Consider the following 26655-nt stretch of genomic DNA (forward strand, 5'->3'; position numbering starts at 1 on the left):
ACTGGAGCAGCTTGCTCCAAGCCCCTGTGTCCAACCTGGCCTTGAGCACTGCCAGGGATGGGGCAGCCACAGCTTCCCTGGGCACCCTGTGCCAGCGCCTCAGCACCCTCACAGGAAAGAACCTCAGTGATGGGGCAGCACGCAGAGCACGGGGGACATCACTGGCCACAGCCACTTGCACTGCCCCCTCTCCCCTTTTCAGTCTGGGTCCCGTATTTCCAAGCAATCATAACCCCAATGGAGCCCATAGCACAGACAGGGCTTTTCCAAGGGCTTTTCTGAAGACAGCATTTAATGGTGCAAGAGCTACAAGCTAGAACTGGTACCCAACTGTTCAGACACTCCTCCCGCAAAATGCCTGGGAAGCAGGAAACGAAAGAGGAGGCGATAGCCAGGGAATTCTGGCTTTGCTGAGCAAACCATCACCTCCTTTCTCCTAAGGCTGAGAAGAGGATCCAAAATCACTACAGCAGCTAAAAACCAGCTTGGAACATTGTAGGTTGAGGCCATCTTTGCATGAAAGCCAGCAAAGGCAGTACTTGTGCTAATCCTGTGCCAAAAGGAAGGTCTTCTCTCTGGCCAAAACAGTCACTTGGGCATCCATCCCTCCCAGGAGCATTGGCAGCTCCAGCGTCTGCCAAACTGACAGTCAAATGCTACAGGTTTGCAGGAAAAGCCTTGCTATGAAGGCAAAAGGATGATCCCCAGAATGCGGCTGCAAGGTAGGGGTTTCCCTTGTTGCCAGCCGAGAGGATCTGTGCCAGGAAGCACGCAACAATCCCAGGATGCTCAAAGAGGACAACATCCCACCAGCTCTCCCTGAACCACCACTGACCTGTCTGGATACTCCCAACGCAGCTGTGAGCGGTTCCTTCACCTGGGATTGCCCATAGAGCTCCAAAGACAACTGGAGGGGCCAACGTGCTCCTCCCCTCCATGGGGCCGGAATGGCAGCACCCGGGAAGGGGAGGACCAGGCGCCCCGGGCTGCCGGCTCCCAGGGTGCTGCCCAGCATCGCCTCCACTGCTGGAGGCAGCGAGGGGCAGGGTCCTGCTGCGGGCAGGACGTGGTCAGGGGTCGGAGATGCACAGAGCCTCCACGGCACTGCTCAGGCCCTGGCTCACCCCCCCCACGGCCAGCAGGCAGTTGTGGAGCACGATGCTGGAGCAGGCGCAGCGCGGGGTGGGCATGGGGGGGAGGCTCTCCCACTTGTTCTTCTCGGGGTGGAAGGCTTCCGCGGACTCCAGGACGGTCGGCTGGTTTCCTGGAAGCACACAGGGAGGGATGGGGTCAGCGGGAAGCATCCTCTGTGTGCTCTGGACACCATCCCCTATGCTCTCCCTGCTCCCTCAGGCCAGCGTCTCTCCCCTCTGTAATGATAACACACAACCCACGTGCACTATTAAAGCATCACCACCGTGCCCACAGCCTCACCGAGTCCCCCAGCCACGACAACTCTGCCTTTCAGGTAGCCAGCCACGAAGTCTGCTCGCCTCTTCTTCAGGTAGGAGGAGCGCTCCATCTTCATCCAGCCACCTGGAAGGGGTGGGACAGGGCGTTACAGGAGCATCCACTCCTGGGACACCATCGGCCTCCCTGACCCATGTGCACGTGGAAGCGCCGTTTGCTGCTGCACCCTGGGGCAACGAAACCCCGCGACACAGGGCTCAGCTTCCTCACTGCCACATCAGATACCCAGGCCCGTGGGGTTCTCCTCTGCTGCCCTGATCATGGGCTCAAAGCACCAGCTCAAAGCAAGCAGGAAGTGACAGAACCCAGCGGATGAGCGCTCTCTGGTCTGCAGAGACAGCGAAGCCCCACTGTGTGCCACCCATCCCGCTCCTTCGGACAGGATGGGGATGGAACAGCCCCCACCTTGCTCCATGTCAAACATGTCCACGGTCCTCATGAACTTGGGCTGCCGGTAGAGCCGGCCCTGGCGCAGGCCCCCGAGGCTGAAGAGCTTGTCTTCAGTGGGCACGAAGCTGGAGAAGGCCCTTTTGTTGGGGATGTTGGGAAACTTGGTCCACGACCGGGTCTCAGTGTCAAAGACCTCGAAGGCATTGATGGCGTACTTGGACTGCCTTCCACCTGCGGGACAGGGAGAGTGAAGGGTCAGCTCGTCTGACAGCACCGAGGCAGCAGCAGGAACCAGAGGAGCCTCCCGGGGCAGGCAGAGAGTGAGAGAGCTGCTGAAATGGGATCCATTCACAGCTCGGATGCCTTTGACGGCAGAGCCTGAGCTCACTCCCGGCCCCGCAGGCTGTTTGCCAGCAGCAAGCAAAGTGCAAAATACATCAAAGAGGCCTTTCTGGTAACCCCTAAGGAAAGGCAGGGCTGTGGAGGCTTGGAGCAATCAGGGCTTGTGCATCTTGATCCCGAGCCATGAGCAAACAGCAGCGCTCCCTTGCCTTGGCTTCGCTTTCTAATGAGCATCACCGGCACAGGGTTCCCAAAGAAGGGGTGAATGCTCCATCCCTGCAGCGGTCAAGGCCAGGCGGCACAGAGCCCTGGGTGACATGGTCTGGTGTGAGGTGTCCCTGCCCACGGCAGGGGTTGGGACTGGATGATTTAAGGTCCTTTCCAACCCAAACCGTTCTGTGGTCGTCCCCTGCGAAAGGCTTGGTCTGACATTGCCCACCTATAGCAGACTCCAAAGCAGCTACAAAGGCAGAGCCTCTGTGAAGCTGGGTGGTGCTTGGCTGATATATAACGTACAGAAGCATTTTAACACCTTGGTTGAGCCCAAGGGCTTCTGGTGCAGTTGCAGGACTGAGAATGGAGCAGAGCCCAACTGCACCTTTGGCTGCCAGCACCCATGGATGGGACAGGAGAGGTCCCCCACCCAGCACGGCGAGTTCTCGGTGTTCGAGGGTGCAGGGGCTCTCGTGGGTGCTTGCTGTGGAGCTGTGGACCCAAACCCAGCACCAACCCCTCCATCTGCAAAGCTCGGGGTGTCTGAGCGCACGAGAGGGTAGGCAGAGATGGAGAAGAACGCTCCCAAAAGCCTCTCCCCAGTGCCCAGAGCTGCTCGCTGAGGAGGAGGAGGGGAGGCAGGACTGCTCCTTACCCAGCACGTAGATCTTGGTGCCTCGCAGGAAGGACGTGGCAGCGTACCTGGGCGTGGGCATGGCCGCCAGTGACACCCAGATGTCCTTCAGCATGTCATAGTGCTGCAGGTAGTTGTGTGGCCGCAGGTCGGATCCCATCCCACCGGCTGCATAGACTCTGTAGTCTGGACAGGGCAAAGAAATAAAGAGAATCCCACAAAGTTATTACAGGGAAGCATCAGAAATACCCCCCATGACACAGAGCTGGTCACTCCTTGGAATCCCAGCCTGGTTTGGGTTGAAGGGACCTTAAAGCTCCTCCAGCTCCAACCCCTGCCCCGGGCAGGGACCCCTTCCACTGGAGCAGCTTGCTCCAAGCCCCTGTGTCCAACCTGGCCTTGAGCACTGCCAGGGATGGGGCAGCCACAACCGAGCTCCCAGCCCTGGGGCACAGGAGGATGATGCTGGTCCTGCAGCAACGTGGATGCTCTTCCCCGACCCCACTCCTTCATCCAGGGCTGCTGCTCCCATGCTCACCTCCTGCTTCACCCCAGCAAGGTCTGGCACAGGAGGCAGCTCTGCAGGCTGGGACAGGGGGCTCGGAACCAACACAAGGCACTGAGGCTCCTTGTTCCCCATCAGCTCCATCCTCCAATGGCAAACCTGGCTCTCCACATCAACCCCTACCTGCACAGCACCCACATCATCTCCTCCAACAAGCATCTCATGCCGCAGGCAAGACGCAGGAGAGCAGTGAGAGCAGCCTTGGCCTTGCAGCTCTAAAAGCAGAGACCAGCCTGCACGCTGCAAGGATTCGGGCAGCTCTCGCTGTTCCTGGCCTCTCACAGCACATTGACCCTGCTCTATCGGTCAGGCAAGCTTATACCCAGAGAGAAATCCATCTCCAGGATGGTAAATATTATCTTTACGCATTCTTTGACGGGAGCTTTTAAACCCACTTAAGCAGAGAAGCCAAGCAGCTCTCCAAGATGCTCCCTGCAGATTAGAGTCCTAATCCCAGGCAGGGTGGGAAGCTCCCTGAGCTCAGTCAGCTCCAGGCTCAAAAGCAGGGCAGAGCGTGCTAAAGGAAACCCACGTCCCCATCTCTGCTCTGCAATGGAATGAATGGGATGGGCTGGTAAGGCAGAGCCTGGCAGGGATGTAACCAGCCCTGCCTGAGGCAGGAGCTGAGCCACAAGGGCAGCCCCTTCCCCTCCTTCCACAACTTGAGCCCATGTGAAGCTGGCTCTCTCCTGGCTGGTTCTGGGTTCGGACCAGAGATGCCTCTCTTCTGAGAGCTGTTCCATGGCTCACATTCAGCCAGCAGCATCATTCCTGTTCTCCCAGCACCTGCAGCACGCAAGCTGCAGCAAGCAAGAAAGCTTTTGTGCCTGATGCACCAACCGATGGGACCCCTTCTCCACGCCACCACCCACGGGCAGTCCTGCCTGCCCAGGAAGGACGCAGCAGGAGTCGGGATGCTCCTTGCCTTTTGCCGTCACAGAGATGCCCATGGCCGCCTCCCTCAGCGAGTTCCTCTTCTTCCACTTGCCCTCATCGGTGTTGTACATCTCCACTATCTTCACCGGCAGCTGATTCACCCCGACCCCTCCGATCACCATGATCCTCTTGCCCAAAGTGGCCACGGCCACCCCAGCCCTGGCCGTGGGCATGGGGGGCAGCGATGTCCACTGGTCGGCCTCGGGGGAGTAGACCTCAAAGCAGTCCATGGGGACCCCGTTGTCATCGCAGCCCCCGATGGCAAACACTTGTCCCCCAGCTTCCACCAGCGTGGAGTAGACCCTGCGGCTTGGGAGCGGGGCCAGGGTTTTCCATTGGAAATCTTTGCTGTTAGCGAGCTCCATGGTGGCTGGGGGGGACACAGAGCATCGGTGCCTGCCCACGGGATGGGGCTGCCTACGCTGTGGAACAGAGCGGGGAAAAGCAATGGAGAAACACGAGGTGCAAGCAGTGACTGTGGCAGGAGCATCCCTCCGGTCCCTCCTGCCACCCCCCGACACAGAGCAGCAGCGGCCGGTACCTTTCATTGTGTCTCCATGAATCCTGCAGCTCCGGATCTGCTTCAGAAGCTGGTGCAGAGACTGGTCCTAGAAATGAAACAAAACAAAGGATGGGGATAACCAGGAAAAGGCAGGAGAGCCTGGAGCCGGTCTGTTCCCGGTTCCCGAGCATCCCCTCGCCCAGGCGACATTCCCAGTGAGGGGGCTGCAAGCGTCTGCTCACTTCCCCGCCTGTTTCCCTGCCTGCTGGGGACCTTCCCCTTACACCCTCCCTCTCTGTCCTGGTTATTCCCCCTGACCCCTGCGCCCATCCTGGGGGGAAGCCGCTCCAGCAAACCCTGCCTGGGGAAGGCAAGAGCCAGCCCTTGCTCCTGCAGCCCAGGCACGGGGCTGGAAGGGACCAGAGCAGCGCAGGGAGGGGAGGCAGAGGCTCCGCTGCAAACCCATGGTGTTCCGTTCACCTCCCCTCTCGGGAGCATGCAGATGAGGTTCATTAGAGCAGGAGGACAGAGAGAGGGCAAACAGAAAGGAACAAAGGCAGCGGCTCGCTCGCCCAGCACGGAATGAGAGGTGTTTTGCACTGAGCATCTCCACCTTCATTGTGTAACTCGGTGCCCTTAAAACCAAGTGGGGTTTATTCTACCCAGGCAGAGGCAGCAGCCTCTCCAGCATGGGAATGTTTGACACAGGACTGTAGGACAGAGCCAGTGCTTGCCATAAAAGCCCCAAAGGCAGCAGGCTCCTGTGCGAGCGCAGCCCTGGGCTAGGACAGCATCGCCCCCCCTTCTCCCCATGCAGACCCCTTGCAGTGGGCTCTGCAAGACTCCCTGACCCACGAACAGGCCTTGTCCCCCCCCAGGCACCCCTTGCCCTGCCACAGCCCTGCAGCTCCCCGATCCCTGACAGCCGGAGCAGGCACCGCCTGTAGCTTAGCAACAGCCACCTACAGCCGCCTGCCATCACCCGTCACACTTGGGATGATCCCAGCGGGAATCCTGCTGCTGTCACAGACCACAGCACGGAGCAATGGGGCAGGTCCACCCCAGCGGTGCACACACACACACACGAGCTGTTGGATCCCAGACTCACCCTGGGTGCAGCGCACTGGGGGTGCCTGCTGTGTTTAGCAGGTAAGCAGGGAGCCAGAGGCATCCCTCAGAGCAGGCTGATCGCTGTTATCTCAGGTACAAAACATCACCCCCCCAGACTCATCTCTGCCGTGGGGCTCAGCCTGCAGGGCCCGTCTGAAGGGGACATCATTTTCCACGGTCAGTTAGTTCCTACATCTCCTCTGAGAGGGAGATGAGATGAGGGCGATGGAGAAGCATCAGTGAAACAGGTCTCAGACCACTGGGCTGGGATCCATCAAACCCATTTCCCACACGAGTGCGAGCTGGCACCAAACCCGATCCATCTGAGCAGGGCTTTTTATTGTCATTTATTCTCCCCAGTAGTCAGCTAAGCACCATTTATCGCATGGAGAAGGTGGTTAACAAACAACACCTCCTTGGGCTGCGGCCCCCCAGCAGCAGGCACATGCGCACAGCACAAAGGAACACAAAGCAATGCTAAGGAGGAGGAGAAAGGGGCAGACAATGGCTCAGGTCACCAGCTGCGGGTCTCCTCTCCCTTCAATCCCTTCTCATCTGATGCACATCACTGCCCGCAGCTGGATCAGCTCGGGGAGCTTGGGCAGCGTGAGCAGCTCACTGAGGCTGCCAGGTGAGCTCTCACACACGACCACTGGCACATCCACAGATGAGATGAGCAGAGCTGGCTCCTGCTTCCAGACACCAGGGAATTCATCTTCCTGCCCTTCCTTCTCCAGCTATAACGTGCAGCCCTGGCATGAGACCCCACCAAGCATCAACGCCTGACAGAGGCAGAGCTCGCTGCTGGTACCAGTGTCCCTGCTGTCATTAAGGTTACCCAAAGCTCCAGCAGAACTGTCTCTAACAGCCTAAAAGAGTCTGCTTTGAGCACAGCAGCTCACGGCAAGTGACTCGGAGAGGGCTGGAGTGTTTCTGTGGGTCCTTCATGGGAGCAGGCAGAGCCCAGACCTGCCCATTCAGCCCAGTATGGTCCCAGAGAGGACCCACCCTCAGCAGCAGCAATGCAAAGCTCTGCCCCAGTCCAGCTGCACACAAATAACTCGCTGTTCTTGCCTTTCACGTTGTTTAAAGACAATGAAATCAGTGTGAAGCCCTCTACCCACACACTTGCTCTCCCTCCCCTTCAGCATCACCTGAATCCCACTGGGAAGCGATGCTGCAGGAACCAGGAGCTGCCCAAGCACCCCCTTCCCTGCAGCCCTGCTCTCCTCCCAGGCAGAGGGAATCATCACTTAATTATCCCAAACACTCGGGGAGCATTAACAGTTTTCTTTCCTTAAATGGCTACATTAAACTCGAAATGAACGGTAATTGCTTCTCTATCAGAGGAGCCGGCAGCACAGCGCTGAGCCCCTCCGGGGCACAGAAACCCTGGCTGTAAGGGCTCAGCACAGCTCAGCACCCACAGCACCCCCAAAAGCTCTCTGCCAAGTGGCTGTGGAGCATTTATGACCTGCAGTGATTTATAAGAGATGCACTGGTGGGTATTAGAGGGCTCTATGGGCTGAAGTGGGGAGAGCGATCTCAGCGCTGGTCACTGCTTTCCCTTTCCTTCCTATCTCATCCCATAGAGGTTTTGCCATTTCAGATTTGGAATTCCCTCAGGATCCGGCACATGACCCAGCTGGAGCAGAAACCTGCCCCCTCCAGCCAGGGTGTCCTTTAGGCTCATGCACTATCCTAAAGAATGCATTGCAACGAGCACAGTGAGGAGGGATCCTGTTGGCACCTCTCCAGATGGAAGGCAATGCAAAAAGGCCCCAGAAGATGAAAAGCCACAGAGATATTCCCAAATGTTCCATGCTTAATGCTCAGACTGAGGATATCCATCCCGAGACATCACCATACACCCGCAGCCACGCTCACACATACACCCTCCATGCAGGGAGGACCTCAGGCCAGTTTATCCAACACATATGAAACTATGAATGCCAGGAACAGAATGAGACCCCTCAGACCAAGGCAGATCCAACCCAACACAAACTGATGCTGTCCCACTTGCTCTGAAGGGCCTCCAGCACTCACAGAACCGCCTCAAACCCTCACTCAGGAACAGCGTCCACATCAGGGCCACGCGAGGCTCCAGGAGACCACAGCACTTTGTCCTGGTGTCTCATCCCAAGTTCACCTCAGCCACAACAGCTCACCCTCAGCTTCGCTCACTCGAGCAGCCCGAGTCCAGGTTTCCATCCCTGGGGCAGACCCAGGGCACCCACCACATCCCCCTCAGGAGCTGTGCTCCAGCCATCACTGCTCCCCGCATCGTCTGCCAAACGGCCCCGCGTTCCCTGCTGTCACCAGGAGCTGGTTAAAGCAGACCCAGACGCCACCCTGACAGAGAGAGCTGCTAAAGCAACCGCTGCCTTCAGAGGCAAAGCTCTTGTACTCACCTGAACGTCAGGGTCAGATGAGCACGGGGCAGCCCTGCCGTGTGCCAGCCCCGGGGAGCACAGGGGCTGCAAGGCTGAGCCGAGAGCAGGCTGCCACCCAGGCAGCACCGGCAGCCGCAGCAGCAGCGATTCCCACTGCTCCAGGCGTCACAGGAGAGGCAGGAACAGGGACAACAATGTGCTGGAAATAGCACACAAAACCCGAGATGAAATCACAGCTCCCGCTCCTCGGCACCGGCAGGAACCAGCAGCTTCAGTTCAGCTCTGCCCTGGCTGCCTGCACTCCATCAAGTAAAGAGCAGGGAGAGATGACACAGCAGAGACAAAGGCAGCTGAAGAGAGGCTCAGTGCAGGGGACCTGTGTCTGTCCCGAGGAGCATCCATGGTACAAGGCCAGGAACAGGGACACAAAGAGATCCCCGGGAGACAAGGAGGGGTGTGAGGCACAGCCCAGCTCCCCCCTGCCTGCTCCTGGTTCTCTTCCCAGTACAATTCCAGGTCCCAGCAGCACTCCGGTGCTTTCCTGACTTCCTGGCACAGAATCCAACACAGTCTGGAGAAGGGAAAGAAGCCCCAATCCCAGTGGCTCAGATCTTCTGCTCCCAGTGTGGCCCCAGACCACTCAACACTCATCACTGGCTTCAAGGGGCAGAGATGGAGGTGGTGAGAGGTGCCAGGTATGGGATGCTGCCACACAGCCCAAACATACCTGGCACGGGCAGGGACCTTGGTCCTGCCTGGGTAGCACACGCCATATTGGCTAAAATCAGGGATTTCACCCAAACATAAAGGACAAGTGATGAGAAAGGATGGGAAACAGGGATAATGCTCTTTGTGCTGCCTTCACCTTCACTGGAAGCTGGCAGGACAGGGTGCACCTCGGATAACACAGCTTCCAATGTGGCAGCAGCACCTAAACCTCCCCATCAATCACTGCCACTGAAGTGAGCTGCTTTTCCTCCCAGAAGCACATAAATGTCACCTTTGCAGGGCAGGATAAACACCAGCGCAGTGTGAAGAGGCCCTGAGGGCTCAGGTACCAACTCTGCTATAAAGAAATGCTCACCTCAGCAGAGACACAGCCAAACAGGACACTGGGGAGGGCAGAGCTTCCAGGAAGCTCCAAGTCCACGTTTCTCCCTGCTCAGCACCCAGAAGAGACCCCTAAATCGCTCCCCAACAAGCCACAGACACCCTTTCTGCAGGCTTTGGCTATTCCACATGGGTAGCACCACAGCTGGATTGCCAAAAGCCAACTTTTAAGCAGAAAAAGGCTTTAAAGAAACCCTCTGAAACGCAGGGGCTGCGTTCGCCGCTCCCTGCTCGCACCCCGGCAGCTGAGGCTTTAAACAGAACAGGCATGAAACGTTGAGCCCGGTATTCCTGACCTCCCCTCGCACTGAATCGAGTTTCCTTGCCATAGTAACAGCTCCCCCAAACAACAACAACAAAATCCACTGGTTCCTCTGCAAATACCCACTTGGCAAGAAGAGAGAGGCAGAAGGGAAGAGCAAAAGCATGAATTCAGTGTGGCAAGCAAAGGAAAAGCAGCAGCTCACAAGCAGCTCGTTCCACTCCTGTTCCCCACATCTCCCTTTGCAGACATATGTAGGTGCAGTTTGAAGGCAAAGAGGCTGTGACCGAGCTGACCTCCCCCCAGTTTCACTCCTGCCCCCCAGCACCAGTCCCTTGGGATCATTTCCATGCCAAATGCAATTCCCAGTGGTTGCTAACAGGAGGAAGGCAGAGAGGTTGTGGAGGGGAATACTCCACAGCAGTTGGGCATCAGGAGGCTGCCAGGAGCTTTAGCAGGCTCCAGGACAGCAAGAAAAGCTGCTTAATCTGTTGGCACCCATAAGCATAAGGAAGATCCCAGCCCATCCTCCAGGATGGGCTGAAGAATCAGCAGAACAAGATGCACATCCCAGTCTGTCTCCAGGGAGAGAGCTATAATTCCATCAGGAGGAAAGATAACCCACCTGCGAGACCGAGGATGCCCCTTCCCTGGTCCAGCTCCCAGCAGCATCCTGCATCTCCTCCCCCTGCCCCAGCTGCTGCCTCTGCTCTCACCACAAGCAGTTTCTCTTTGGCACGGGTCAAATGCAGAAGGTCCTTTTCCAGCCCTGCAGCCTCACTGGTGACGTTCATAAAGCTCCTGTTACTCTGTACTTAGGCTGCATCCCCCCGCAGGGAATGGAAAGAGCTTGGGTCAGATCTCAGCTGGGGGCAGCTCAAGGCAAACGCCAACGCTGCTGAGAGAGGGCCTGGCCTGGGAGAAGGGCTGAAAATGTGGGATTTGGAACTATGGGGTGGGAAGAGAGCACCCTCCTTAACCCACTTTTAGCACAGTCTCAAAGCTTTGTTTCTGGTTCTTCAGTAAAAGCCTGGCCTGGCAGTGGGAGAAAGCAGCTCCCGCTTTAAAGCATCCCATTCCCTTCCCCATCACCCACTGACCTCCAGCAGAAGCTCCCCGCCTCCTGCCAGGAGGGCTTGGGAAGCACAGGGATGTACTCACAGCGCCGAGTCCAGGTGGAGCATGGCTCTCCTAGAGACGCTCTTCAATGCCCGAATCCTCAGTGCCTGTAGAGCATCCTCCTCCTCCTCCTCCCTTCCCGCGCTGGTGGCAGGGATGCGAGCAGCGCCGGGAGCAGCCGGGGCTGGGATTGCTGTGTGGGAGGGATGCAAGGAAAGAAAGGAACCAGCATCAGCCCAGGAGCCCCGATCCTCACCCTCCCGAGATGTAGGACAATGAGCAGGGAGCGCGTTTCCCCATCTGCTCTCCTCCTCGGCGCCGCAGCCGGGCTGTGCGTGCCTGTGTGTGCCCGCTGCATCACCAGCCCCATAGTTAAGCCTTTTATGGCTCCCTGTGCTCGCACAGGATGTTCTGTAGCAGCAGCTCTCCCTCAGCCCGCCCCCCCCCCCGCCTGCGAGCACACAGCTCCGAGGCGAAGGATGGAGATGGGCAAAGGGAGGGGAGCAAGAAACGCAGGAGATGCCTCCAAGGGCAGCCCTGGGTCTGTGCCAGGGGTGGCTGGGAGCTGGGGGACCCCACGCTGCATGGATGTAGGACCCTTTGGATCCCCGTTCCCAGCCTAAGTCATCCCAGGCTTGCCCTGCCCCGCTTCTCCTCGAAGCGCTGCGGAATAACTTTGCAGAACAAATCACTTCTAAGCCAAAGCCAAAAGAGAAAGCTCCTCTCAGCGCACCTTCCCTCGAGCCTCGCAGCGCCTCCCCAGAGATGCGCTTGCAGCGGAGCCCGGCAGACATCCCCAGTCCTTCAGGAAGTGCCTGAGCTCTGGAAGTCCTCAACACCCCCAGGGATTCCTGCTCCTTTCAGCGTTGTGCTCAGCTCTTCCCACCAGCCCAGACCCCCAGCTCGGGGCATGGCTGGTACCCGCGCAGCAGCATCCAGTGCTTGAGAGCCCAACAGCCCCTGAACCCGCATCTTCCAGAGTCCCATTTCCATGTCCTGGTCCCCTTCCCTGAACCAGGGACAGGCTCCAGAGGTTAATAGAGGAGTTTCCAGGTTGAGCCCTGACAAAGAGCCCCTCGGTGCTGACCCCAAGCTCAGCCCTGTAGTGATGCAGACTGGGTTTACCCTTCCCCATAGCTCATAACTGAGATAGTTCTCTATTTGAAAGCAGCTCTGGCCATAAAAGAAGAAAGCTGAGGAAATCAACAAGACGTGGAGTCAAATGACTCCCCATAAAGCACATTCTCATCCCCTGGCAGCTATTTAAATCTCCCGTTAGCTTTCCAGTGGGAGGATTCAATTTGCACTTAAATAAAAGCCTCAAGCACGGGGACAATCCAACCCAAGACGTTCATTACAAAGGCATTCACTTAAGAGCTGCGAAAAGACCCCATCAAGCTGGACTTTAACAGGGGGCTGTGAGCACCGGGGCATCCGGTCACAGCTCTGAACAAAGGCTTCCAATGAGCTCCCTGCTTACAACCAGGGTAAATCACAAGAGGTTGTCTCAAACCTCCTGGAACACTGGTTCCTGGGGGTGGGAGGCCTTGGGAAGGAAAGGGGCAGCTGCAGGACAGAGTTGGCAGCTCCTCTCCATCCCCACATCAAACCATGGAGCAACCATGATGGGCACCATAGGATGGTTTGGGTTGGAAAGGACCTTACAGCTCATCCAGTTCCACCCCCCTGCCATGGGCAGGGACACTCACACTGGACCAGCTCAACGCTGCCTGGTACTTGGGTGACCTTTGTGGATAAAACAGAAGCCTCGACACCCCTCATCCTCACAGTCCTACACACTGGATGCTAATAACTTATTAAATACTCTTTCATCTTCATAAGCGTTCAATTCACCCACTGAAAACCAACCAAGGTACCTCCAAACCCCCCTGCATCACTTCTTAGCTCAGCACAGGCAGCTTCACCTTCCCACGAGGAACAGTCTGCACCACGTCAACACCTGCAGGAGACAGGAGAAACGGAAGATGAAGGCGAAAAGGGCGAGTTTAAATGGGACAGCAGCAGTGAGACAGGGACAGCAGCTCGGCCATGGAGCCCCAGCCACTGCCCGAGCAGTGCAAGAGCGAGACCTGACAGGCTGGAAAGCGACCGGGAAGGAGGGAGCATGTGCAGTGCCCTATAGAGACCCAAACAAAGGCAGCGTTGGCTTCGCTCAGCAGATGCTGTTTGAGCAGTGGGAGTTGCACAGGACTGGAATACCTTGGAAGAGAAGGAAGGCTGAGGGACACCCGGCTTTGTGCTCAAAAGGAAGAACTTTTCCAGGCTGCTTGGAAGTTATAAAGATGGCACTTAAAGAATAACATAATAGTGCTGGAAACCTGTAGCAGCTCCCTGCAATTCCACATCTGTTTCCATGGAAACAGCAGGAGAGGTGCAGGAATTCCTGCAAATGCCACAAACCAAACACAGGGAATAAACCTCTTCCAGCAGCAGTAAAAGGGGCAACAAGCACGAACTGAAGCACAGCAAGCTCCATCCAAGGATGGGGAAGAACTTCTTTATGGGTGGCAGAGCACTGGAACAGGCTGCCCAGGGATGGGGGGATGCTCTGGAGACATTGAACCTGCTTTAGCAGGCGGTTGGACTGGATGCTCTCCAGACATCCCCTCCAGTCCCAACCATTCTGTGGGATTGTGGGATTTCATTTCCCTCCTTCTTACCTGCATCCCTTCAGGTTGAGCCAACTCAATCCAATGAGCACTCAGCCAAGTGCATGGGAAAGGTGCATTGAATTGCAGTGAGCAGGCCAGGAGCTAAGAAAATAGGGAGAACGGGTTAAAAAGCACACTCAAACTTTTAAGTAAAAGACTTTTCCTTTAGAAGAGATCAGGATCTTGTAGACAAAGGGGGCAAAACCCTGCAAGAGGGCCAAGACCTGCCCAAGCATCTCTGTTCCAAGAGAGGGCCGAGCACACGGCTCCCCTGGCACTGATGATGATGGAAGAGAGCAACGCAGAGGAGCCAGAGCCAGCACTCGGGCCTCTCCCCTGTCATCCCTCGCAGAGATTTGGCAATCTGACAGTTCATTAAGTAGTTAATTCATTAATTCTCCCTCCTGCAGGGCCCTGAGCTGGTTACAGCCCAGACAGAGACCGTAATGCATGGAGACAGGAGCCAAGAGCTTCAGGAGCTCTCGGGCAGCGTTTAACCCAGGGGGAGAAGTGCACCAGCTGTGTCTGCCCACTTGACAGGCACCGAGAGACGTCAGCTCAGGACACAGGGGCACTTTGAAGAGACGCTTGCTGGGGAATACAAAAACCCAACCAAAAGCAAGCCCCCCTCATGCACAGTAACGCTCACATCAGCTACAGCGAGCAGAACAGCAGCAGCACAGACGAGCTTTGGGCTGTGTGACAGGGAGGGGATGGATGCATCTGGCTTTGCAGGCTTCTAGAGCAGCAAAACATAAGTCCTTGGTTATACACAAAGAGCTGTTTGTTCCCAGGAAGAGGGCTCATGCATGGTACAGCAGGGCTGGGAACAGCTCATGGCCATGCAGGGTTACCACACCACGGAGACAAGGCAGAGGTCCTCGGGTATCCCAGGCTGCGTCACTTCAGTGTTCACAGAGGGTCTGTTACGGTGGAAGATCGCATCCTCCTTCCCGACCGGTCCAACAGGAGTCAACGCATCCCGGTGCGGGGCCCAGGGTGCTTCGGGTTCTCCGCAGACCGTGACCAGCCTGGAGGAGGAGCCGATGCAGGAGCAGGGACCTGGAACGGCGCCGTTTTGTTCTCTGGTCTTCAAAGGAGGCGAGGGTTGATCATTCCTGGGGCCGGCAGGGATAAGAGCCAAGGGCAGCCTACGTGGAGAAAGGGATTGCAAGGGGCATTGGGTAAAACACCTCAGCGCAGCTTTGTGGGTTTTCTATGCAAGCAATAATGAGATTGCGGTCAATTAACTCTCGGTCTGCCCAAAACCATTCCCTTGCACTGCAGACAACGTCGGGGTTCTTTGCTCTGGGGTGAGATGTTGGAGCATCCCGTGCTTCACAAAGACCACTTTGAAAGTGAAGCATTTCCCACAAGTCAGAGGCTTTGTTTCAAAGGCTGCCACAGTGAAACGGGTCCATTCCTCAGCACTTTCACCTTTGTTTTGCTGATCCCCAAAGCTAAGTCCACGGGCAAACATTAACCTGTTAACAACAGCCTTTTGCCCAGTTCTCCCCGGATTAAGAAGTTCTGTTCTTGGCTTCTAGCCCTTTGTGACAAGCCATCAAAACCCCTCCATGTGTCCATCCACAGCAACTCATTTCCAGCTTGGCTTGACCGTGACAGCCTGGCAGGCACCTCTGGCCACCTTCTCCTTCAGACATTGCCTTCAATCCTTATAGATCGGCTGCAAAATTGCTTCTGCACCTGCAAGATCTTAAGCACAGCTGGATGGAGCTAAAGGCCAGAAGAGCCAAGGGATGAGTAGATCCCGATCCAGCAAAACCATCCTTAGGAAGAACAAGGCAGATGCAGAAGGAAGAGGATGTCTCACCCACGTCTTGTCTTCCGTAGCTTCCACTCTCCAGCCCCAGCTGCTGCCCATCCTGGGGTGTCTCTGGGAATAGAGGGATGTGCTGTAGGGAAGTCGATTCTAACTGACCTCACTTCTCCTATTCCTTATTTAACATCCGTTTTGCTGCCATTACTCTCCCACAACTGTTTCCGCCAAGCGCAGATCCCTGCCGACAGGACTCTGTAGAGAAGGCTGCAGTGCCTAAAATTAGAGGCACGGGAGGCAGCTCCTCACAGGGACCTGGGGATGGTGCTGGGGGCCCTCCTGCACCCGAGGCACAGGGGTCGGTGCTCAGCAGGAGGAGGTGGGTGCTCATGGATGTCAGTCTGTCATTAATCCTACCCACACCCGCAAGGGAACTTCGCAAAGCAGGGTAAGAGGAGCTGGAGGCAAAGAGAAATGAGACAGCTCAGGCAACAAGAGGAAAGGCAGCGCAGAACAGCAACCAGAACAAGCGTTTTCTCTGCTGGTACCCAAAGCGATTGCTCTTCTGCAGGTATCAGGAAAACCCCAAGTCCCCATCTCCTTTGGGAAGCATTTAAAATCACCAAGAGATAAGGTTAAAATAAAGGCTGGTTGCCTGCAGTCTACTCTGCTAACACGGATGCCTCTGGAACATCACTTGCTATTCAGTAGATCATTGTACTCTCGTCCATCATTTTCTCATCCTGCTGGAAAAAGAAATACCACTTTAAACTCATTTAGTGCATAAGTCAGTGAGTAATGCACAATAAACAGTAGTTTGCCTCTGGATACATCATCTAATCACAGCAGCTCAAACTCATCTGCATGTGAGGAAAACAGTGCTATAATCAACATCCCTGGTACAAGCTCCAAGGCCTCACTCAGCACTGGAGTCTCTTTGTGCTGGGTGCCACCAAGAGGCAGAAATCTTGTGCCAAAGAGACTGGTGGCCATACCCTGCAAAGATTTAGCATCATGCAACAAGGTCCACTTCCAGGGCTGAAGACTTAATACTGGACAGCACATTACACAGGTAAGTGCTTGGGCTAAAAGATCCACTCGGAATTGCCTGTTTTGAGATGATCCCTGGTTGAATTTTAAATGTTCAGTGGAATTTATCCCACGACTACATCAAAGAGTTCTCCCAAATCATTCTCTTCAAAAGGGAGCACCGCCTTCTTTATGGTCACCGCCTCCTTTATGGCCACCACCTTCAGGTTGGAGCCATGCTGAGAAGGAAGTGGAATGCCTTGAGGGGAACCCTGCCAGAATTCCTCTGGAATGAGCAAGCTCCTTTGCTCAGGGTTGACCCGGGAGCACAGCGAAGTGCGTGTTAGATAAATACAGATAAGATGGAAGATTTCTAAGTTTAAGACTAAGAGACCAAGGTCAGCGCTTCTGTACCACCGTATTAGCAAGTCAAACGAGATGCCATAACTCATGGCCTCGTTGGGATGGGGCAGTAGTCTGAGGGTTGTGCCTTGGAGGTGTTTTGTTCCCAGAGGAGTGCAGGGAGGTGCCCACAATAAGTTAATGTCATGGTGCCTTTATCCTACAGAAAGCCTTGGGAGTGCCGTGGGCTCTGCTGCCAGCTGGTCCCTGCATCCGGTCCATCAGCAACTCATCCCCTGGCAATGTCTGTGCTACCTGTTAATGTTTCAGGACAGAGCCATTAGTGCAGGCTGTGGACAGGCAATGAAAGCCTCTCATTGAGCTGCCAAAGGCCTCAATGCCATAGGACACAGCCCATGTCCTCGTTATTCAGACTGATTTAACCAAGACACTTCCCCTGCGAGGAGTCCACTCACACAGGGACAATGCAAAGCTCATTTAAAGGTATGTAACCGAAAGCCTCTTACAATTTACGTTCAGGAAGTGAGGAGTAAAGCAATCCTCAAGACAGCTTTTACTTTACCACTCATTAGTCATCTGATGTGTACCCTATTCTTTATCAACCCTTTATCTAATTCTTTTCTATTTAAAACCCTAATGAGAGATGGCCCATCAGGAAGTGGCACCAATTTCCATTTGTTAGCTACTATTTCAGTTATCCTTATGGATGTATTGAAAGCTACTACATCAGCTTAAGAGACGGAGTACAAGGAAGCGGTTTAGTTCTATTGCCACAAATTAACCTGGCTTCCTTTAATAGGCATTGCTAGAAAGGCAGAACACAGAGAGAGCAAACAGTGCTGGAAGCCCCATTGAAGTTCACTTCACTAGGGACTGCCAGCTGCACAGGCACAACAAAATGAATGTGGAACAAGTACAGATACTTCCCTCCATTTCCTCCTTGCTATTATCTTGATTAACCTGAATCAGGCAACAGAAGCTTCATCTGATGCTCAGGCATTTGCAGGTGTGAAGGCAACAAAAGAGAGGAGCCAGATGGACTGAGGACACACCAATGACTTTCACTGTGGCATTAAAGGGCAATGTGTTTCTAACGGCATAACAAGGAAGCACTTCCTCAGTGAAGCAGCCAGAGAAGAGCTCTGAGTGGAACAGCTTCTCGCTCCTCTTCCAAAAGAGAGCTCAAGCAACTGGAAGGCAGGTCACAGAAGGATGCTGTAATTAACTGATTAGAGGTAATTGCTGCATTTGTCAGGAGCTCATACAAAGCACATCAGTTGATATCAACTCGCAATTTCCTTCAGTTAGCTGTAGAGACATCAAATATTCATGCATTAGCAGATCACTTACTTCACTATCGCCAGAGGCACAGGCTGCTGTCACTTTGAAGTCTTTTGTTCCAAAGGTTACTCCTGGAGTTCTGAGTGAGGAGAAAGGGAAAAAGCATTCCTTAAAACACAAGTGAATTCACCTGAAACTCCTACGCCAGGCTGTATGATGTGATGCTTAATACAGCTCAGTTTACCAGTCACATCGAGCTCCTCTTGTGCAGCCACTGGAGCACCCGGTGATCACAGATGCGCTTTGTCAGGGTGCTGGTTTGCCATCAACCAAGCAGCATCCAGACAGGCACCTACAGACCATGGCTGCAGGATCACAGAGGGGCTGCAAACAAAGCCAGCGGTGAGCAGCCACACCGGAGCCTGAAGATCTCACTCATCTGTTAGGGATCCCCCACCAAACCCCCGCGAACAGCGATGGATCCAGCCCCACAGCTTGCCTTTAACTCCTTCCCAATCCCCGCACAAAGAAGCTGTGTTTGAACCAGCTCTGCCTTTGTGATGACAGCTGCTGCACGGCCAGATTAGCCCCATGCACAGCTGGTGGCTCAGGGGGGTTCACAACGTGCCTAAACCCTTCAGGAGTCTGAAACTTCTCCCTTTGAAAGCAGCAACAAAACTCAACCCATTCAAGTAATTGCTGAAACAAAGCTGGATCCTCATTACAGGCCCCAGCAGAAACGGGAAGTTTGGCTTCATCTTTGAAGGGAACTTCAAAGGACATCACAAGAAAGAAAAGGTGGGGGCAAAGCAGCTTTGAGTGGAAGGAACTCCCCAGAAGGCTTTTGGAGATTAAACCCCAAGGTTCTACTCGAGTACGAACCCCTTTCAGCTCCGATTTTTCAGGTTAGGTGACCCCCACAATGGTCCCCCCACTTCATCCTCTCTATTCTGCCTTTATCTGTTCAGCCACAGTGCTTCTGCAGCAGGGTTTTGTTTGCTTTCCATACAACTCCCTGCTGTAGCCTTCATTCAGTCGATGCTTTCCGTGCTGAAGGTATTGCTCTGTCGGTCTGAAAGCAGCACACACATACAGATGAAGCACAGGCAAGTAATGCTGCCTGCCCGAAAAGGTAGATTGCCTGTGTTTATTTGCCATACCAAGAAGGGAAAAGCCATGTCAGGTCCACAAATCAACGAGCAGCATTGTCAGGGCTCTAGGAACACAATGGGTGGGTTCCAGCAATGCTCCTGCAGCACATTTCCATATATATTACACAGACCAAATGAATCACTGCTAGCACAGAAACCCTGCGCACGGCCGCATGCAACAGCTGCTCCTCCGTGCCTTGCTCTCTGGTGACCCGATTTTGATTATCACATTTCCAGCCCCATGAGGGGGGAGAAATCAACACCAGAGATCAGAGGCTGTTTGTTCTAAAGGGCAAAACTGCCTCAAGCCGCTCCTCTTCTGCCTCCCCTCAACAGATCAGCTCTTTAATGTCTCCCTGGGTTGGTTGCTGGAGCAATGCTCTTCCCTTTCTCTGCACTATTAAATAAAGCAAGTGGGGAAAGACAAAAGGAGGTGACCTCAGCGACATTCCCATAGTCTTTGTTTCTATTCCTGTGTGGCAAGTGACAGGTACCTGTCTCACAGGCCATAAAATCCAAGTCATTGCTATAGACACACATCTACAGCGAGCACTCAGGTGAAAGGGGTTTGGAAAGAGGAGTCCATGTTCACTGAGAATAAAGGAACATAAAGATCACATAAGAGAACCTTTGACTTCCCCACTGGTGTCGTTCTCTAACACAACAGTTAAACCTTACCCAGTGTTGGGTGTTAGCAGCTACTCTGATGCAACTTCAGTGGTGAAGTCAACTGGAAAGGAATTTCACTTTGATGTAGAAAAACCCTTCTGGAAGAGGGAAAGTTGGAAGTGTCCCAGGAGCTGAAATAGAAAAATGAGATCTCCTGTTATTTAAACAAGTTTATCCAAGAAAAACCCGATTCTCACCTTTTATGGGAGCAGAATTAGAAAGACAGCACCAAGCATTGCTGGGACAAGCCCAAGTTAATGCATCATCAGGCAGAAGTGACTAACGGGGCTTTGCCAGAGCCTGCCAGGGAAGGAACAGCACCTTGGAGGGCTTCTTTTAAATCATAATAATGATAATGATGATAACAATAATAATGGTTCAACTGTGTAATAGTAACAGACTGAGATTAGAGAAGATGCTCGCGTTCCAGGTGTTATCCTTTCAAGGGTTCCAGTCACTTGCATTAAGCCACCCCATCCCTCCCCACAGCACAGTTGAACACCAACCCAATTGCACACCACATCGCAAACACATGGGAAGTATTTATTCAGGCTTCCAGAGGGAGGTTTGGCCACATCCTGCTGTCACCTTACAACTGGCTTTGGTACTGCCCATGCCAGGGAGCTCAGTGCTCGGGATCTGTGCTTCCAGACAGGAGGTTGTTTTTTCCCCAGCCTTAATTAGAGTTGGAGCAGTGAAAGCAGTGCGGGGCAGGGATTCAATTCCTCTTTCTTTCAGCCTATTTTCAAACACAAAGGTAATCTTTGTGGCAGCAGAAGCTCAAGGCATCATTCCTATGTGCTGTTATGAAGCAATGAGGTTCAAAAGAAAAGCTAGTCAAGACAAAAGGCGTTTAATGGAAAGAGCTCAGGACAGCAGGAGCTCAGGTGTACACAGCCCATCAGCTGCTGAACAGGTTAAAGCAGTTGGAGTTAATGAGCACTTAGAGCTTTCTCCATCCTGCAGATTAGACTTGGCCTCCATCCTTCCTTCCAAAATAGCTTAAAGTGCACACCTGAGTCAAAGCTGGAGCTGCTTCTGCTGCTGCAAAGGCAGAAGAGCTCTGTGTGGAGCACTATGTGCTGTGTTTCATTCCAAGTAATAGCTTAGGAAGAAAGGCACCACTTACTTCCCACAGCACCACAGGAGATGAGCATCAGCACAAGCTCCAGCTCCTGGTGGCTCCCTGTGGTTCATCCTCTCCAGTGCTGTTGCCAAAGTTCCCTCTGAGGCTGCACAAGTGCCTGAAGACAAGAACGTTCCTAAACCATTACTTACCAGTGAGATCCCAGCTGACACCAGTGCTCCCACCACACGGTTCCCCAGCATCCCCAGGACCAACCACCACTCAGCTGCCAAGCCCTCTGAGGTCACGGCTCTCTATGATCAGCGCACTGAGTGCTGCTGGTGCAGAGGTACACAGGGGAAACCCAAATCCTGCGATTTGGCACTTCCAAACCTTCCAGAATCATGGAATGGTTTGTGCTGGAAGGGACCTTAAAGCTGATCCAGTTCCAACCCCTGCCACGGGCAGGGACACCTTCCATTAGGTGAGAAGCAGCTTTATTTATGTGGGGTGAAGCACGACCGCGCCTCAGGTCCATGAGCTCTGGGTGCGGGTCCGTAAGCCCCTTCATTTGACTGCAGCACCCAGAGGACCACTGAGGCATCGCACACCACCCACAGCAAGAATTAACAGCCGAGGAGAGCCCATCCTCTCCCGCACCACATCCCTGCAGCTCCACCACCCCGCAGCTCCCCGCGGTACCCCCGAGGCCAGCCCCGAACTCTTTGCGCCCGCACGCCGCGAAAAAGTGAACCCCGAAGGGAGCGGTGACCCCGACGTGATTCGAACACGCAGCCTTCTGATCTGGAGTCAGACGCGCTACCGTTGCGCCACGAGGTCCCGCTAGCCGCAGCTTCCGTGTGCCGACAAGGGCTCGCGTAGCCCTCCGCGCATGCGCGCACGGATAGGTGCTCGGTCCCTGTGCCCGGTTCCGGTCCGGCGGAGCGAGCCACGGACCCCCCCGCCCCGGCCCGCTTTGAAGCGGCCCCCTGGGTCAGCCACGCCCCCCACGGGCTGTACCACAGCGCTGGGAGGGGCTCACCCGCACCCCCCCGCCCCGGCGGTGGGACCTTCCCCCTCCGCCCCCGTCCCGCCCGCTCTGGTCTGTCCCAGCCGCGGCCCCTCCGCATTTAAAGGGCCCGGCCCCGAGCGCGGCCGCCGCGTTGCATGCGCTGAGCTGCGGCGCCCGGCAGCCAGGAGCCGGTGTGTAGGGCTCGGGTGCTCTGTGCTGCCTGTCCCAGCGCGCCTCTGTTCGAGCGCACGCAGGTCCGGCTGCCTTTGTGGGTGCCACCTTTGTACCCGCGGGCAGCTCGGGGCCTGACTCCGTACCCATCACCGGCTGTGCTGCAGCCCTGCTCCGCACCCGCTCTGTGCTCGGGTAAGGGGGTGACCCTGCAGCAGCGCCCGGTGGGAAGACGCAGGGTTGGGAAGTGATGGGACGTGCCCATCTCCGGCCACGGCATCCCCGGTCCCGCCTCCCTCCCCTCCTGCTCCCTCCCCGGCTCAGGACCACAAGCAGCACACAAGAAACCAAACCCGTGTCTCTGAGGGGTGCCGTCGAGCCGGTTTATTGCAACAGCTCCGTAGATGCTTCCCTGCGTGCTCGGACAGGGAACGTGCTTGGTCCGAGTGCAGATGCACAAGTGACCCTCTGCAGCCCGCTGCTTCCATGCGCAGGGCTGCGGTGGTCCCAACAGTACGAGCAGGACACAGATCCATAGGCGAGTCTCTGGGTGCAAACCGCAGCCGTGATTTGCATCTATAATTTATCGGACAACCTTGTAAACGAGATCCGTGCCGGCAGAAGCCATCGGATCAGGGTGTTTACAACTCCAGGGTACCCGGCAGGCATCAAAAGGACATGGTCTCCATCACCTCTGCCTCATTGCTGGTCCCAGAGGATACAGGGATGCTTCTGCATCCCCAGCATTGATACCCCCGAGGAGGGCAGCAGAAATGTCCCCATGGGCTTTGGGAAGGGCAACATCCCGGGGGACGATGGTTTGAGAGAACACTCCAGGGCAATGCCGCTCTGCCCCAGCTCCCATCCTGCTGCGTTACCCGGGTTGCTCGTTAGTGTGTACCGAATAATTCCCCAGACAAATGAGCTTTTCCACCTTTGGCTGCGAGTTTTGCAGCTATCCCGGAGTAAAGGCATTGCTGTGCGGCTGAGTTTTGCCCCTAGTATTGCTCTTACGCTCATTGATCCCATTGCCAACCATGGGTAATTGGATTAGGGGTTCTTTTGAAGAAGGAAAGGAGGAAGTTCGTCATGTACCTGAAAAACCCTGATCTCTGAACGTCTGTAAAATCCATGCTCTAAAAATCCTTATGGATACCTGTGCTGGCATGGGAAATACTGGAGGAAGCAACGCCCTGTGCGTAGATTGAGGTGCTTATTTACAGCTGCCACATTCAGTGCCTGTGCATGGGAGAGGACGCCTGCCTTGCTGGAGATCCTCATTTACCACAGAGGCCTGATGGGGTCTTCTCTCTGCCCAAAGTAGAGGAAAGTCATTTACTGGCATCATGAAAACAGGCTAAAAATAGCCGGTTTCTATGGCTACTGGGGCTGGGAGACTCCTGAGGAACACGTCTGGGTAGGTCCCTCCGTGATGAAATCCAGACAGAGGGATGAAAGGAAAAGGACAATAAAAAGGGGTTTAATGCTTTGCTTCTCACTCGGCAGCACGAGGGAGATGCTGCAGGGATGGTTCTGTGCTTCCCCTCTGCTCGGTGCTGCACGCTTCAGCAGGGCTCAATGGGGGTTTATTATGGGGGGGAATTAGACAGATTTAGTGGATGGAGCAAAGCCCCGGAGCAAAGCCCCAGAGCAAACACTTTGAGCTGAAGCAGGGCTCCCTCAGCCTGTCCTCTCCTGCTTGTGCTTGTGGTTGATGCCCTTTTGCATAGGGATGGGGCTGAGCCACGCTCAGGAGCAATCTGAGCGCTGGGGTCCAGTCCAGACTCGTTCCTGTAGAGCTGATACCTCTGTAGACATCTCAGTCTCCATGGACTTCTGACCTGGATCTTTACACTTGCAATAACTCCAGAGCAGTGATTCATTCATCCCTGGGCTCGTGTGTTCCCTATTGGTCACCACACGTTACCGTGCAAAGCTAAAGCTGTATCTGAGCACTTCAGTTTGTGTTTCGCCACCTTCCTCTTTGGCCTAAAGATAAATCCCAAGGTCCTCGCCAAGGACAGCCCCGGGGCTGCAAACCCTGGGTCCTGCAGGCTGTGCTGATGTGCAAAGCCAGGAACAGAACCAGGTCAGCATCTTTCCTAAACACCATTGAGCTTGCCCGTGCCCACCTGGAGCTGCCTGAAGCTGCCTGTTCTTTGTCCTCTGAGTACCAACAGCCTGACAAACCTGGTGTTCTGGGGCAGCGGTTGTGTTCTGAGCTGTGGGGAAGCAGATGCGCAGGGAGGATCGAGCCCAGCCATGGGCCGAAGGCATTACCAGGCTGCCCGAAATACTTCTCCATGCAGCGGGTCAGCACGGGAGCATGGAGCAGCTGGAAGAGCATCCTGCCCGTGGGAGGGAGGAAGGAGGCTTTGTCTTGTTCTCTTCTCTCGGGTACCACCTGGGATGCAGAAATAGCCCTGCTTGTGCAGACACAGCACTCAGACCCAGGCTGATGCTTGCAGGGTGTTTGGTGGAAGCTGCCCATCCTGCTGCAGTGTCTGCCTCCGGATAGCATGGGTTATTCCTAGGATCATAGAAGCACAGACTGGCTTTTGGGTTGAAGGGACCTTAAAGCCAGGGGGTGTGAATGTGGGGAGAGAGAAGACAGAGTGTTTGCACTGTGACAAGAGCTGTCACATCCCAGCCTTCGGGAGCAGGCGCTGCCCTGTTCAAATGCTGCCACTGGAAAGAGAGGAAAAACCCCGTTTGCCCACTGTGGATCCATGGAAGTGAGCAGGATGGGGCTCGGCTCCAGGCAGGTTTGCTACAGAAAAGGCTGGAGGCTGTGAAGTTGAAAGGAGCCTCAGCCGTCAATCCGGAGGTCAAGTCATTATGATGGGGGAATCAAAAAGCACCGCAAGCCATTTATGAACACAATAGAGGTCAACCCAGGAGCAAAGCATTTTGCTCGGAGCCATGGTGGAAAACATATTGCTGCTTGGAGAGCTACATCCATCCGGGAGCTGGGAAAATAACTGCAGCTCCAGTGCTTGAACGTGCACACAGGACGCGTTCTATGCACGTGGAACGGGTGTGGGTGAGTGGTGCCTGTCTCAGGTTTACATGACAGGAATATCTGGGACACAGGGAAAACCTAAGCAGGGCAGGACACGGAGAGCAGCTTCCTGGAGTCCCAGGCACTTGCTTTAAAGCACAAACCAGCCCCAAACCAGCTTGGTTCTGATGTTCCACTTCTCCTCACCAGCCAGGGCCAGGCTCTGCAGCAACAGGAGCCCAGGAAGGACAAGGTCTGGCCCCGGCTTTGGGAACCCCTCCATGTCTGTGTGTTGGGACTTGCTGGAGCGAGGGCAGGCTCGGTTGCTCAGGAGGGAGTCTCTACCCCGCTGGGACTCAGGGCCCCTCCATCACTGCCTGCTCAGGTGCCGAGGGCGCAGCACGAGGGTAACGTCCCCAGCGTCCGCTTCTGCCTCTCGGCAAGGTCATTCCCGTGCTTTTGGCCACACAAGAATCTGGGAAGAGGGAGGGGAGAGAAGAGAGAAGCCGCAGGATAAATGTGTTGGAGCAGATCAACACCCGCAGAACCATTGCTCAGCCCCAGGCTCCCCTTCCCCTGCCCAGCACCGTCCCCGAGCCCCCAGCCCCTGTGACCCCTCCATGCAGTGCAGGCAGAGGGTGATGCTCAGAGGGGAGCTGGTCCTTGGAGAGGGGAGAAGAAAGGAGGCAGCAAATGCCCCCCTCCCCCCCCCCCCCCCAGCGTACCAAGGGGAAGGGGATGGGTCCTAAGGTGCAGCTCGGTGGGATGCACACAGGAGCCTGCTCCTCACACTGCGGTCTCCTGCTCCGCGCTGGATTCTTCTTTCTTCCTCTTCATCTTGCAGAAGCCATGGAGGCCACAGAAGCAAGCAAAGGTGAACTGGGGCATCACCCGGAGCAGGAGGAGAGGGCTCGGAGCACCCCCCAGGAGACCTGGATGGGGATAGGGAGAGGAGTCAGGGCAGCTCCTGCGTGATGGTAATGGTTTGACTTGATCGTCAGGGTCTTTTCCAGCCTGGTTGGTTCTGTGATTCCATGCACAGGGAAGATGGAAGGTGTGGGACAGACCCCCCCATCATCAGAGCATCACCCTGCACGGGCGCACATCCCATTATCCAGCCCCAGAGCCGCGCACTCCCAATTCCCCACCCGCTGAAAGACAAGGAAGTCAAACCCCCTCTCCTCAGCAGTGAGCAATCGGGACAGGCGTGGGGACAGCTTGCAGGGCCTGGTGCATGTTTGAGGGTTGGGGGGGAAGCCCCTAGGAGCCCCCGGCACCAGTGGTTATGGCACAAAGAGGCAGAGCCAAGAGTGGGATTCGCTCCCTTTGTGTGCGCTGGTGCCCCAGAGCACAGCCCACTTCATGGCCCCACGGCTGCAGTGTGATGGTGCAAGTGAAAGGCTGGGTTTACATA

At 55.3% G+C, this 26655-nt stretch overlaps 2 protein-coding genes and 1 non-coding gene across 13 annotated transcripts; all 3 read right to left on the bottom strand.

Annotated features, from left to right (window-relative positions):
* Nucleotides 1-265: 265 nt before the first annotated feature.
* KLHDC8A (kelch domain containing 8A) lies at nucleotides 266-21992 on the bottom strand. Of its 11 annotated transcripts, XM_065698510.1 has the most exons (16): nucleotides 21881-21992; nucleotides 21121-21235; nucleotides 20001-20122; nucleotides 19054-19719; nucleotides 18416-18555; nucleotides 18241-18310; nucleotides 14368-16244; nucleotides 13728-13820; nucleotides 12924-13006; nucleotides 11089-11239; nucleotides 5092-5158; nucleotides 4540-4972; nucleotides 3071-3235; nucleotides 1876-2091; nucleotides 1435-1536; nucleotides 266-1264 (listed from the first exon to the last, which is right to left on the bottom strand). In XM_065698510.1, exons 12-16 carry the CDS (start codon nucleotides 4913-4915, stop codon nucleotides 1071-1073), a joined length of 1053 nt encoding a protein of 350 aa, XP_065554582.1. In that variant the 5' UTR covers nucleotides 4916-4972; nucleotides 5092-5158; nucleotides 11089-11239; nucleotides 12924-13006; nucleotides 13728-13820; nucleotides 14368-16244; nucleotides 18241-18310; nucleotides 18416-18555; nucleotides 19054-19719; nucleotides 20001-20122; nucleotides 21121-21235; nucleotides 21881-21992; the 3' UTR covers nucleotides 266-1070. The 11 variants fall into 11 exon arrangements, with proteins under 11 accessions (XP_065554582.1, XP_065554581.1, XP_065554584.1 ...); XM_065698509.1 differs by lacking the exons at nucleotides 18416-18555; nucleotides 19054-19719 and having other exon boundaries at nucleotides 14368-14457; nucleotides 14578-16244; XM_065698512.1 differs by lacking the exons at nucleotides 18416-18555; nucleotides 19054-19719 and having other exon boundaries at nucleotides 14368-14457; nucleotides 14573-16244.
* Nucleotides 21826-21897, bottom strand: TRNAW-CCA (transfer RNA tryptophan (anticodon CCA)). Its single transcript has one exon. It is a non-coding gene; the product is annotated as a tRNA-Trp (tRNA).
* A 792-nt stretch (nucleotides 21993-22784) lies between the features above and the next one.
* Nucleotides 22785-26159, bottom strand: BLACAT1 (BLACAT1 overlapping LEMD1 locus). Its single transcript, XM_065698325.1, has 2 exons — nucleotides 25967-26159; nucleotides 22785-25716 (listed from the first exon to the last, which is right to left on the bottom strand). Exon 1 carries the CDS (start codon nucleotides 26127-26129, stop codon nucleotides 26028-26030), a length of 102 nt encoding a protein of 33 aa, XP_065554397.1. The 5' UTR covers nucleotides 26130-26159; the 3' UTR covers nucleotides 22785-25716; nucleotides 25967-26027.
* Between the last annotated feature and the right edge of the window lie 496 nt (nucleotides 26160-26655).

Source organism: Lathamus discolor, chromosome 19 (genome assembly GCF_037157495.1).
Source record: "Lathamus discolor isolate bLatDis1 chromosome 19, bLatDis1.hap1, whole genome shotgun sequence".
NCBI lineage: Eukaryota > Metazoa > Chordata > Aves > Psittaciformes > Psittacidae > Lathamus > Lathamus discolor.

Excerpts from the sequence above, each read along its gene's own strand:
- KLHDC8A (XM_065698514.1), bottom strand. The coding sequence starts at position 4,915 with ATGGAGCTCGCTAACAGCAAAGATTTCCAATGGAAAACCCTGGCCCCG. Across the intron at positions 3,236-4,539 it reads CATCTCTGTGACGGCAAAAG|ACTACAGAGTCTATGCAGCC; the intron begins GCAAGGAGCATC and ends TGCCCTGTCCAG. Across the intron at positions 1,537-1,875 it reads CATGTTTGACATGGAGCAAG|GTGGCTGGATGAAGATGGAG; the intron begins GTGGGGGCTGTT and ends CACCCCTTCCAG.
- BLACAT1 (XM_065698325.1), bottom strand. The coding sequence starts at position 26,129 with ATGCCCCAGTTCACCTTTGCTTGCTTCTGTGGCCTCCATGGCTTCTGC.